Source organism: Mustela nigripes, chromosome 4 (assembly GCF_022355385.1).
Source record: "Mustela nigripes isolate SB6536 chromosome 4, MUSNIG.SB6536, whole genome shotgun sequence".
NCBI lineage: Eukaryota > Metazoa > Chordata > Mammalia > Carnivora > Mustelidae > Mustela > Mustela nigripes.
In genome coordinates, this window is record NC_081560.1 from 139,678,147 (window position 1) to 139,691,451 (window position 13,305).

The following is a 13,305-nucleotide window of genomic DNA, read 5'->3' on the forward strand; positions in this document are numbered from 1 at the left end:
TCCTCTCTCTCTGCCTGCCTCTCTGCTTACTTGTGATCTCTCTCTGTCAAATAAATAAATAAAATCTTTAAAAAAAAAAAAAAAAAAAAAAAAAACATGGGAAAGGACAAATACATAAATGCATCCTGGTTGTCAGAAGGCCTAACTGTAGCAGACCCTCTTCTTAGTTTGAAAACAGACACTTCACTTTATATAATTTTACAGAAGTATTTATGAAAACAGAGTATGTCGATCCACATTGACAGCTGGTGGGGGGTGTGCAATTCTCCTAGGGTGAGTTTTTTTCTTTCGGTCATGAACTTTAAGATGTTCTTTTTACTCCCATGATGTCCAGCACTGGGCTCCTATCACCCGTGAGGATGCAGTGCCCCCCAGGACCTTTGACACCTGGGGATCTGGTTTGGATGTCTCTGGACCACCACCCCTGCCCCAAGACTGTTTCTTCCTCCACCCTCCCTATGTCCTTTCTGTGTTACAGAAAAAAAAAAAAAAAAAAAAAAAAAAAAAAAAAAAAAGATGTTCTTTTTAACTCCCAGAGGCCCCTTTTGTTTATTTGTTGGATCTTGGTCACATTTCTGTTACAGTCGTGCGACAGCTGAGATCTGAATATGTACCCTCAACTTGGCAATTCAGTTTGGGTTTTGCCAGCTGCTATTCATCTTCAACTACCTAGAGTCCGAAAGGGTTAACCTAAGCCCTCATCCAAGATCAGAACTAAGTTACACCTGACAAGTGAGTGGAGGGCAAGATAGGTTGAATCTAATGAGGCCACCTGCTTCCTTGAATCCCTCCAGGGCCCCACCCAGTCCCCCTCCCTCTCTGCTGGGTCCCTGCTCAGGGCCCAGAACAGTCATTCCCTGCTTATAGACAGTAGCTATAGACTTACAGACAGTAAGAGGGCACACTGAGGGCTGACATCCCTGAGCCGCTCTACCCCAGGTGAAGACACTTACACAGACCCACGGATGCTTGAGAGCCTGGTCAGCTGTGATGCGCTTTGCAGGGTTTATGGTCAGCATCTGGTTGATCAAGTTCTTGGCTTCAGGAGTCACTGTGTCCCACTCTGGTGATGGGAACTAAGCAGGAAGAGGGAAAGGAGGCATATAACCTCTGTGAGCCTCACACCCTGAAAGGGAGGCTCTTTCTCCCAGCTCCTATAATCGGAATACTCTGTGCTAGCTAAACCTGCCCCGCAGAGAACTGGGGAGGCTCTGGGGCATCCCAGCACCTGTGTCAACTTAAAGGACTAGGAGAGGAAGACAGAATCACGGTTAGAATGCCAAAATATCCAGTCAGAGCAGGAAGGGGACTCTAACATGTCCTGGTTCAGCCCTGGTTCAACCACATCTCCTTACTAGAAGGGCCCACTGCAGTGGAGGGAGCCATGCCACTTCTTGCCCCTATTTTGGCGGCACACCACACTTCTCAGGCCATTCTCTGCAAATAATGGATCAAAGAGCTTCGGTGGGCTTCTCGATTTTATAGCTACCAAGAAAGACTGTGAAAAGAGTTGTTCCTGGGATAGGGTGTGGCAAGAATTGAGACCTGTATGCCCATCCTTGGGTCCTCAAAGTTCCCTGACACTCCCTGTACCCCACAACACACTGTATATGCCCCCTCCTGTGGAAACAGCCTGAACGTCAAGAACAAACCAGTCCTTACATCATAGGCCCCGGCCTTAATTTGCTGATACAACTTGTGTTGATCCTCATCCCAGAAGGGAGGGTATCCCACCAGGAGGATATACAGGATGACCCCTACGAGACAGAACAAAGGTCACTGGGGTCAGTCACCGACTCCACTGAGGAACCAAGAAAAGCCACAGAGGGCTCAGCCACCTGAAAAGTCAAGGTTATACCAGAGGTGGAAGTGGCTATCAGCTAAAAATGCTGGCGCCTTCTGCTTTGCTTCCCTCCCCATGTCAGCAAGCCACATCGGGGATGTCTTTAGGCATACCCCATCCTCTAGGTGTGGGTCAGTCCCTCTTTAGGAAGGATGAAGCACAGGGCATCTGGGGGGCTTAGTCAGGTAAGCCGCTGCCTTTAGCCCAGGTCATGATCCCAGAGTCCCAGGATCCAGCCCTCCATCGGGCTCTTTGCTCAGCAGGGAGACTGCTTCACCCTCTCCTCCCCATTCGTGCTCTCTCTCTTGCAAATAAATAAATACAATCTTAAAAAAAAGGAAGGCTGCAGTATAATCCAGGAAATACTTGGGGAGGAGCATGTGATGAGAACAGACATCTCAGGGGCCCTAGAGACAACACCGTGACTTCACAGACACCAGACACTTGTGGGGCCCCCAAGGAATAGCGATGCCTCTTTTTCACCATCGCTGGAAGTTGAGAGCCCTTAACACCAAAAAGCTGAGAGTGTGGAATGGGCTTACCGCACGCCCAGATATCCACAGGTTTTCCATAGGGATCTTTCCTCAAGACCTCAGGGGACAAGTAACCTGGGGTTCCAGCAAAACCTGTAGCAGAAGAGAGGGCAGAGGCACACTGAACCTGCTTTTTCTCTTGTTAAAACCACATCAGCAATCTTCTTCCAGGTCCCTCCTCGTTCCTGCTGTTTTGGGTATATAAGCTCTCAGCACATGGGCGGCCTGAGAGACACAGACTGGGTTTCTTGTAGTGCCCAGAATAAAATCACAGGGCAAGTCCAAGTGCCTACCAGGAACTCCCATTTCTCCCCAGAGGCAGCAAGAATGCGGGCTGACAACAGCTAGATTCACTGCACTGAGTCACCTAGGGCCAGGGGACACTCTGTACCCTCCCCCACTTCTCCAGTCTCTGAGACATGGGCCGGGCCGTGAAGGGTCTGGCTTCCAGTTCTGAAAGAGGAAAGCAGATCAGGAAGAGGAGGAAGGGCGGGGGCCAAATTCCAGGAAGACAGGGTCACTCTTACCAAACCAAGCCTGCTGCTCTCCCTGTACTTCGATGGCTAGGCCAAAATCAGCCAGCTTGACGGCGGCACCCTTGCATTTACTCGCTAGCAGCAGGTTCTCAGGCTGAATAAGGAAGAGAAGACCTCGTGAGGCACCGGCCCTCAGACCCTGAGGAAGCCTAGTTTGGGTCCCCGCAGTCCCATCACCTGCCACCAGGTGGCGACTAAGCTTCACAAGCAGGAGACAAATGGGGAGCCTGGGTAGTACCTTCAGGTCCCGATGGACGATGTCATGCTGGTGGATGTGGTTCACACTCTCCAGAATCTGATGTATACAGTGGCTGCAAAAGCACAAGGAGAAGGAATGTCAGTGCAGGGTTAAGCCACTCATCCACAACCACACACTACAGATGCAACCATGGAAATCTGGGTTCCAGAGTCACAGGGAATCCCTGAACAACAGCTAAAAGCCTGGGACTCTGGACATCATCTAGTTCAACGGATTGTACAGAAGAAGAAACTGAGGGCCATGCATATTAAGTGGTTTATCAGGGGTCTCCCACTAGATAATGGCTGAGAACATACTAGAACAGAGTTCACCATACCTCCTCGGACGGTAAAGGCCCAATATCACCAGTCCATTTCCAAGAGACTGGGGACACTTCTGAGCAAAAGATACCATCTAACCCCTTCTTTCTTTTTTTCCCCCTATAGTAACTCTCCTTGGAGAAGAGGCTTGCGATGGCATCTTAGGAAGGAGAATACAACTGTACCTCAGTTGTTTCACTGAGGTACAATGTTTCACACTCATTCATTTATTTAAACATTTACTGACTACCTCCAGGCACTGTGCTTGGGACCACACAGACTCTGAAGATCAGTAAAACCCTGTGCCTACCATGGCTTATCATCTAGTAGAGGAGATAAGACCCAGCACACAGACACCTTTAAGAAACGATGTCCTTAAGAAGGTTCCAAACAGGGCAACTGAGGAGGATCTGGTAATGATTTTTGATAGAAAAAGATAAACTGGGACACCTGGGTGGCTCAGTTGGTTAAGCAGCTGCCTTCGGCTCAGGTCATGATCCCAGCGTCCTGGGATCGAGTCCCGCATCGGGCTCCTTGCTCAGCAGGGAGCCTGCTTCTCCCTCTGCCTACCATTCTGTCCGCCTGTACTCGCTCTCTCTCCCTCTCTCTCTCTGACAAATAAATAAATAAAATCTTAAAAAAAAAAAAAAAAAAAAAAAAAAGAAAAAGATAAACTAACCCGAGCCACCTACAGCTCCTATTTCTTTCCTTTCCTTTTCCTCTCCTCTTTCTTTTCCTTCTTTCTTCCTTCCCTCCCTCCCTCTCTTTCTTTCTTTTCTCAAATAGGCTCCACACCCAATGCAGGGCTTGAACTCAATATGGGGCTTGAACTCACGATCTCGAGATCAAGAGTCATATGCTCCATCAACAGAGCCAGCCAGGTGCCCTCTCTGCCATTTCTTTAATCAGGCTGCCCACCTTCCTAAACATCTGACCACACTTGCACACTTGCAGTCAGACTCCTGGCAGGGAGCATTAGCGATCTAGAGCAATGGTGAAAACTGGGGGGGGGGGGGCATCTGGTAATACCTGGAGACATTGCTGGCTGTCACAATTAAGGTGGAGATGCTAGTGGCATCCAGTGGATAGAGGCCAGAGATACTTCTAAAACTCTATAATGCACAGGAGGGGCCCTCACAACAAAAAGTTATCTGGCCCCAAATATCCATAGTGCTGAGGTTGAGGATCACTGGCCTAGAGAATGAGGCCCCCATTCGCAGGTACTAGCATGTGTGCGGAGCAGGATTGTGGAGGGGTGCTGGGCTGGTGACCTGGACTTCTGACTCCTCCTCTAAAATCTGATTCTTGGGCTTTCACAAGAGCCAAGGGGTCTTACTGGGCTGCTGGAGGCTAAGGCTCAGGCCTCCTTTCAAGACACAGCCCATGAGTAGGCCAAAGAGACTTTAAGACCGAGCTGAAGAGGCAAGTCTCCACAGAAATATATAATTAGAACAGAGCCAGGCTAGCAGGGAGAGCCTTCTGGCCAAAAATGGCAAAAGTGCGAAGTGTCCCAGCAGAGCCAGGCCAAGCCCACTGGTACAGTCACACACCACCCCTCCCCTCCCCCTAGCCAGCTCGCCCTCCTCCCGCCCGGCTCCCAGAGCTATCACCGCCTCCTCCTGCCCCGAAGTCCGGTCCTCCCCTGCTGGCACTGGAATTCATCTCCCCACTTGAGAATTTTTCCTGAGGCTGAAGCATCTGAAGTTGATCAGCAAACACTGGCCTCTCAGAGTTGAGAAATTTGTGAGGAAGCTGTACTCCCCCACTCTCCAGAGGCAGCCAGAGCTGCCACATATGCCAGATAAGCTGCAGGCAGGATGATCAAAACCAGGTTGTATGGACATCACCCTCAGAGAAAAGTCGGGGCCGGGGGAGGAGCCAAGGCAGGAAGGACCGGCCACACAAACACCCCAGAGCTGTGGTGTGGGCGGAATTCTGCCAGGGCTTCCACAGGGGCGGCTGAGGGCTGAGGGATGTGGCCAAGGAACAGTTCTCCAGCTAGAGGAGCCCCACATCAAGGCTGGTCGTGGTGGTCAAGAGACTAAGGGATTCAGGCTGGAATCTCTTTTGAGAAGGTTCCTGTTCATTAGCCCAGATGTTTACAGTCCTTCAGAACGCAAACCACGTTTCTTCCATCTCTGGAACATTCCCAGGGTGCCCTGCACACAGTCAAATTGGTCAGAGGAAAGAGGCAGAGTAGGAGGGGCCCTTGGGCAGGCTGGCAAGTACACAGCAGTGCAAAGAAAAGGTATTTCTGGGGTGAAGGGGTAAAGGAAGGTTGTAAGTGCTTCACAAAAAAAAAAAAAAAGGCTCTAACTTCTAACATCACCCATAAAATGCAGCTCAGGTCCAGCTGTATGGAACCTTTGTCCAGAAGGGAGCTCTTCTGATCTACATCCAAAGACTCTTCAAATAGGCCCAATGCCTGCCCCCCCTGAAGTGGCTGAGACTCACAGTGAACTCAAGGGCCCTTGCCTAACCTGGCATCAGCTTCACTGTAGTACTCTCTGGCCACGATGTCTTCAAACAGCTCCCCGCCAGTCACACTGCAACCAACAGACAGAGAGTGTCAGAGAAGGCAGCTCAGTGGGGCCAACCCCAGCATCCAGCAGGCAACAGGTTACACCACAGAATAGCTTTTAAGGAAATCCCAACTCCATATGCATTCCTTCCAAGAGCCCAGAAAGTGTTTGATCCTTCAATGACATGGGGCTTCTCCTTGGGGTAACATGGGCCCTCCCTTCCTCCTGCACATGTCTCTGCCTATAACCCACAGATCAGCTAATACTCAGGCAAAGATGAATATACAGGGATCTAAGAGAAAACTGTCAAACTACTCAGAAAGTCATAGCTTTATTTGAGACCAATATGAATACTAAAATACACAGCTGCCCAAGAAGGACAGACCTACTCCTAAAGCTGAAGAATAATGAGATCAAGGACACAGAGACCCAATCCCGAAAATACTGGAGAGGCATTTTCAGGAGGTGAAGAGCTACTTTTGAGATATTAAACCACAACCAAAGTGGAGGAGAGACCAAGTGGAGTCCAGTTTATGACTAATAAAAGCCACCTTTAATTTCCCAGAATTTTTAAGGTCATGCAAAGAGCTCTATTCTGTTTCTCCACAGAAGACAACACACCAAGAAACAAGAAAAAAAGCATCTGCACGAGGTGTGCTGCTGAACAGAAATGCGAGCGCAATGCCCTCCGGGGTCTTGAGCCCTGGGGAGACCGTGAGGGAGCAATGCAGTCCCCTCCGCAGCCTGACCATTAACGGAGGAAGGTCAAAATCAAAGCCTTTCCCTCGGGTAAAGGAGAGGGGCCTTGGCAGAAGCTGAAGACCTAGTTCAGGTCTTTCTCCAAGCCTTCATGGTGAGCCAGCTGGAGGGAAAGGCCCCCCACACCCTCAGAAAGGGGCACTTACAGGTCAAACACGAGGTAATGAAACCCTTCTTCAGAAATACTGTCATGGAGGCGCACTGCAAGAGAGGAGAAGGGGGACAGAGATTAACAGAGAGAAACCTCGGAAACCTACTCCTCTCCTTCTCAGCAACCCCACCCTGCCAGCCTGTCCCAGCCTGCCAGCCTCCCTGGATGGTCTTCTGACAGCAGTGAGAAGTGGCAACGTGCCCATCACCACCCCACCCCCAAGGCGAGGTGACATGGCCGCAGAGCAGAGAAACCACCAGACCCCGGGTCCAGTGCTCCGACTGCCACTTCGGACTGCCTCAGACGAGAAGGTTTGTGGCTAAGAAATAAGACAAAACAGAGAAAACCAAGAACCTTCCCAGAGGGGCTAGTCCCGGAGAAGAAGGTCCTGGGACTTGCTGTGTGATGGTGTAATTCGGGACAAGAGTGGGGGTGCCTGAGGGAGGCTGACCATGGAGGGACAGAGGATGGTAAGACGGGAGGGCCCGAGAGCCCTTCCACAGGAATAGATGGCAGACAGGCAATTAAAGGGCAGGAAAGAAGCTGGAAAGGTAGCGTCCAGCAGGAAGGCGTGGGGAGTGAGGCTAATGGATGGTGAGGGTGGGAGGCAACATGCAGACTAGGCAATGACAACAATCACTGTTTATTCGTTGCTTCTTACATGCCAGGCCTGGGGTTAGGCTCTCTGCAGACACGACTTATTCTACAAGGGTTTACTGAGTGCCTGCTGAGCGTCAGACTCCATGCTAGATGGTGGGACTCGCGAAGGACACAGCGGGTGTCTCTGAGGAGTTTATTTTTCTGGACGACCACCCCGAGAGGAAGAGTCCTCCCATTCTACAGAAGAGGACAGTGGAGGCTCAGAGACATCGTATCTTACTGAAGGCCGAAGATGCAATAGGTTAAGATATCAGTCCAGCTCTTTCTGACTCCAAAGATGAGTCCACACCACTGCTCCCTCTAAGAAATGTGGTGAAGCCTGCACAGCCAGGCACCAGAGCAATGGGGCCTGGGAGCGAGACTAACCATGAATGCAGCTGCAGTAGCAGCACGGACAGGTCCGGGAGGCCCTGGCACCGAGCAGACTGGGGCATCTCACCGGCTGCAGGAAAACACTGGCAAGCAGAATCCCTTCCCACTCCCCGCGTCCTGGGCGGAAAAACCAACCTAATGTCTTCCGAGGTCTCCTCTTCAAAGCTTCTGCCCACAAAGCCACCTCAGGCTTAAATGCCAACCCCTGAGCACCATTCTCATGCAAACACAAGGCGATACTGTGGCAAGGCAGTCCCTGTCCCTTCCCTCACCTGAACTCTCCTGAAGGGGAACCTCTATTTGACCTTCACACCAGCCCTAGGCATTTTCAGGAGCACCTCACAGAGCACTTTAGGAATGGCCTGACATCAAAACGACACACAAAGTTCTCAGATACACGGGAGTCACCATGTCTCTTCCTTGGTGGATCCAGGCTGCCAACTGCCCCTCACAACAGGTTCCATTTCTGGTGTCAGACTGTTTCCTCAGGGCTGGGGTGCCTTCCTGCAGCCTCTCCCACCACAGCAAGATCACAAAATACAGGCCCTTGGCCTTTCCTGCAGCTCTGTGGTTCTCAGCCGACAAAAATGAGGACTTGGTCCTGACAGGGCTGGATCGAGGGCCTCTTGACTGTTGAACGCTTCCTACTGCCTGCTTTATTTAATCTGATCTGGTCACTCAACTCTGATCTGGTTGCCCCAAATTCCACCCCCAGCTGTGATTTACCAATGGCATCAAGGGCAGGGGGTACTTCAAAAGCCCTCCTCCTCCAACTGTTCTCTCTGATACTTGGGCGAGCAAGTTCATACTTCTCTAGGCCCCCAGATGACAGAAGGAAGCTACAGTCAAGCCCATCCCCCGCCAAATCAACCCAGGCATGCTCAAGTGAGCTCCCTCACAGCCTGCCAGCCCCCTCCTCATGTGTGCTTCTCTTGTCTAAGTCGGAGTTGCACACGGGAGTCCTGTTGCAGCTGCTGCTCCCTCGCTTCCAAAAGGACTTTCCATTTAATTAAAAATTTGCTATTAAAAAGCATTAAAGTGTGTAATACAAATAATCCCCTGGAAATCAGCTGTCCCAGAAGCTAAAGACCAGCTTCATTAGGGAGGTGACTAACAGTAGCAGGACGGCAAGCTAACAGTACAGCAGGTACGATGCTAACAACCACTCCCAGGGGAGTCCTGCTCCCTGGCCCTGCCTCTCCCTGCCCTCCGGCCCCCAGGTCTGCCCCCCTCATCCTGCACAGCGGGGCTGATAGTGCTGCAAAAAGTCCAGGTGCCCAGGCCTATGCCAAGGCAGGGAGGTACGGGCATGTGCCCTTCTCCAGGAAGGCCACACACAGAGCTCAGGTGGGAGGAAGCAAGGCAGGGGAATCAGAAGAGAAGAGCAGCAGCAGCAGCAGGTTAATCCTTCCAGGACACCCAGCCCAGAGAATGGCTTTGATGTGTGCCCCAGAGCAAGGTACCACTGAGACAAGAAGGGACAGGTGCAAAAGGCCTCATAGCTGAACAAGATACTATCTTTTTTTTTTTCCATTTGTAAAGAAAATTTAAGAGAACCGAGAACAAGAGAAAAAACTTGACTGTGCCACTCTAAGTGCCTACCCAGCAGCATCTTGATAATAACAACCCAAGTGATCGCTACTATTAAGTTGTTTCTAGGTGCTAGACATTGTGCCAAGTGCTTTACCTACATTATGTTTCTAAGCTCTCACATCACCTCTGTTACCCCCATCTGACAGGAGAAAAGACTGAGGCCCCGAAAGGAACTCATCCCAGGTCATCCCATGTGGCGGAACTGAGACTTGAAGTCAAAACAAACTAACATCAAGATCCTTAACACTGTGGAATTGCCTGCAAGGGAGACCCTTTCTCTGTCCTCTTGGGCAGAGGAACTCCAACCTGTCCCCAGTAGCTCTGGCCGCTCTGATCTGCTCGACAGGGTCCATGAAGTGCCTTTCCGGAAGCAGGCATGGCTGCACATGCCACGGACTCGGCTGTGAGGAAGAGAAACCTGGCCCCGCTGCCACGGAGCTTCCGGGTCAATGGGGAAGACGGTCGTGAAACCAGCACTTACACAAAGATGTCGCGATGCCCTACTGCGGAAAGGGCTACAAAGTAGAAGTAAAGGATGCTATGGAGGTGTGGGAAAAAAAAAATCTGACACCCAGTCCATTCCACAGTGATTAGATAGCTTGAAGGCCAAGGAGGGCCAGACCACCTCCTCAGACAGAAAGACCTGGAAAAGGATTAAAAAGCATCTACTGCACTTCAGCAATAAAACTAGCTATTTTTCTTTAAAAACTGTGGAGAGAAAAATGGTCCAACACCTAAATACCTTAACTTAACGTTTCATACCTTCAAGGACTAACAACGCCATAACCCACATGCTGTGGCTATTTCCGGTTCTAGAAACCACCCAGCAATATGCCACATTTTAACTAGCAAATCTTGGCTCAAAAAGCTCTGAGAAAGTGTCAGTGTTAAAAGTGTCTGCAGCAAGAGCACAGTGGAAAGGAGGTCCTGCTTCCCGGGGGGCTGGCAGGGAACCGAGGCTGCCCCCCAGGAGCAGGTGGGCAGGACTGCCTGAGGCACAGATCTAGGAGGGCCTGGTCAGGTACCCCATCTTTTTCTTCTTTGCCCCTGCTTTTGCTCCACTTACTGTTAGCTGAATGGGCTCTAGGTCCGAGGTAAATGGCAGCCTGGCGTAAATACCCTGTGAACTGAGCCGGGGCGCTGAGGATTTAGGCAAAGTCCCTTCCAGGAGCTGCGGTCCTGCTTTTCATCGCCTCCGTTCTTTCCAAGCCGAGGCTTTCTTTGCCCGCTGAACCCTCAAACTCGACGAAGAGGCTAAATATTCTGAGGGAGGTCACAGCTACAGACCAGCCAATCCCACATGCAAACCTGGACAACAGGATGGCAAAGCCACAGACACACGGCCCGCACGCCAGCAGCGGGAGCATGCCCTGGAGACCACACTCCGGAGGATGCTCAGGTCCTCCCCAGACCTACGGAATCAGAACCGGAGCTTCACATGATCCCTTGGTGGTGTCTGAGCACATGAAAGTCTCAGTAGTGCTGCTCTAAATCATCACGCCAGACTGGGATTGAACCTGCTGGGGCAACTCAGCACGAAGGAAGACAGAGTCTATTCATTAGAGGAATTTAAAGCAGGGAGGCAAGCAGATCACAGGTAGAACACGCTCCATTCAGACTGGGGACAGGACGACTGCCAGCTCCTCCTCTCCACTCCACACCTCTGGCCACCTTTCCCAAGTTGTTTGAGGTTCTGCAGCACGCCTCCTAACTGAAAAGCTTTTTTTTTTCCCATCAATAAACTATTTTTTTGAGCAGTTTAGGGTTCACAGCAAAACTGAGTAGGAAGTCCGAAAAACATCCACATACAACTTGCCGCCCCCTCCCCACGCACGGCCTCCCTACCACCAGTACGCCCACCAGACCAGCACGTTTGTTACAATCAATGAACCTACACTACACATCGCTGTCACCCAGACTCTGCAGTTTACGTGAGCGTTTGCTCTTCCAGCAGCTTTTTAACTTCTGGGATAGAATATCGATTAGGGAAGAAAACTGGGGATGCCTGGCTCCTTGCACCAAATATTCTCCTGAGTTCAAGTGCCTCTGAATCTGACTGTAGCCAGAAGGGGATCGTGTGCTCTCTTTCTGAGCTTCCTCAACTCTGCGCCCCTTGTGGGATGGTCCACTTGTATCCCTGCAGGATGGAGTTAAAGAGGCTGGCGACAAAAGGGCCACAGCTCTGAGGGACAGGGCAGTGAAGAGAGTGGAAGAATAGTGAATTAGGGCACAGAACGGCCTCCTCTCTGCCACAAGCCAGATCGGGAGCCATAGCAACCTCAGCCTCCCGGATCCAGTGCCCCACCACATCTCCAGGAGCCCCGGTTCCCACCGGAAGCCATAGAGCCTGGCCGGCCAGCTCTCCCAGGACACAGTCCTGACTCCCCCTTCGCTCTCACTGCTCTTGACCCCAGAATAAGGCCTCAGACCGCCATCCCTCAGGATCTGGGAGCAGCTGTGAAATGAAGCACAGCTCTAGGCAATCAGATGCTGATGAAGGGAGTGTGCCTGGCCTGGCTTGGATCTCTCGGGCTCCCTAACAGGGCAGATGGCTGGGGTCGACAGTTCCCCAACGGCTAGGTCCCTGGGTCCAGCCAGGGGCAGGTGATACAAAGGAAAGAGGTACCAAACCAAGTGAGGTCTAAAAGGTCAAAAGTACGTATTTAATTTCTAGAAAGGCATAGTAAGACGGGTACGACTGTTTTCACCTGGAATCCCATTTTTGTCCTTCCCGGTCCTTTCTCCACCGTCTTCACCTTACCCCATTCCTTCTAGGGATGCCTCTAGTCACCCATATGTTCCTTCTTCCTGTTCTGAAACTTCCAGGTTAGAGGTCACAAGCTCAAAAGCCTCCAGGTAGGCAGTGCAAACGTGAGGTAACGGGGAGTTAGCGAAGGACGGTTGCCCGGCAGACTACGGGGACAGCCGCTGCCCAGCCTGAGCCGATTATGGCGGCACAGAGAGGCAGGCTCAGCAGAGCCCTGATGTCTGATTCGCAAGACTGGGAAACAGAATTTTTTCTCCCCAAAATGCGAAATCTCATTTTTAAATACTGGCAAATAATAAAATATTTTTAGACCGCTGAGCCGGCCAAACAAAACACACCCAAATTTGCGACTGCTGCTCTAGGCATTCCTCTCATTGTCTCTCTCCTACCGAAGGTGACATGTTGGTCCCCATCGTGCTATTTGCAGGTGTGCGTCTGACTTCGGAGCTCACCCAGGGAGCTCCAGTAGTTCTCAGCCCAGGGCCCATCGGCCGAGTGGTGTTGGCTCAGTGGGACACACCGCACCAGCAGAGCTGAGCCCTGGCTATGCCAGTCTGCTTTGGGTGTAATCCAAGCTGCTACCTGCGATCTGTAAAGCCTGCATGGTTGGCATTCTGGTACTTCAGAGCTGTTCCTCTCCCCTTGGGCTGGAGTATGACCTCAGCTCTCCCACGTAAGAGCTCATGTTAAGCTTCCCAGCCTGAGGTCTGGGAGACCAGAGGCTGGGCAGCTCCGGAGGAAGCATGGAGCTTCAGCAAGTCACCTCCCAGCCCTGGGCTCCAGCAGAGCAAAGCAGGCGGCCTCCGGGGCACTGTGGGAGCCCCGATATTTAGGCCATGCCTGAGGAGCAAGGAACACGTGTTGTTCTTTGTGATGACTCAGGGCTTTCAGGGAGAAACCTAGGAGATGCTCCCTGCCCTGCCTCAAGTCAAGACTGGGGTTTCTGCTCAGACACTGCAGCCAGCCCGGTTTCTGTCCCCACTGCAAGAAGCACCAAATCAGGGCCAACGC

At 51.4% G+C, this 13,305-nt stretch overlaps 1 protein-coding gene and 1 non-coding gene across 25 annotated transcripts in view; one reads left to right on the top strand and one right to left on the bottom strand.

Annotated features, from left to right (window-relative positions):
- CAMK2G (calcium/calmodulin dependent protein kinase II gamma) overlaps positions 1–13,305 on the bottom strand; it is a 52,845-nt gene that overhangs the window by 26,017 nt on the left and 13,523 nt on the right. For all 24 annotated transcript variants that reach the window (XM_059397829.1, XM_059397851.1, XM_059397839.1 and 21 more), the window contains exons 4-10: positions 6,898–6,952; positions 5,951–6,016; positions 3,151–3,223; positions 2,904–3,006; positions 2,386–2,469; positions 1,663–1,757; positions 954–1,076 (exon numbers count right to left, since the gene is read on the bottom strand). In XM_059397829.1, coding sequence (XP_059253812.1) covers positions 954–1,076; positions 1,663–1,757; positions 2,386–2,469; positions 2,904–3,006; positions 3,151–3,223; positions 5,951–6,016; positions 6,898–6,952 — 599 coding nt within the window. The remainder of the gene's footprint in view (positions 1–953; positions 1,077–1,662; positions 1,758–2,385; positions 2,470–2,903; positions 3,007–3,150; positions 3,224–5,950; positions 6,017–6,897; positions 6,953–13,305) is intronic.
- LOC132017084 (small nucleolar RNA SNORD88) lies at positions 316–404 on the top strand. The gene has a single exon (XR_009404161.1). It is a non-coding gene; the product is annotated as a small nucleolar RNA SNORD88 (small nucleolar RNA).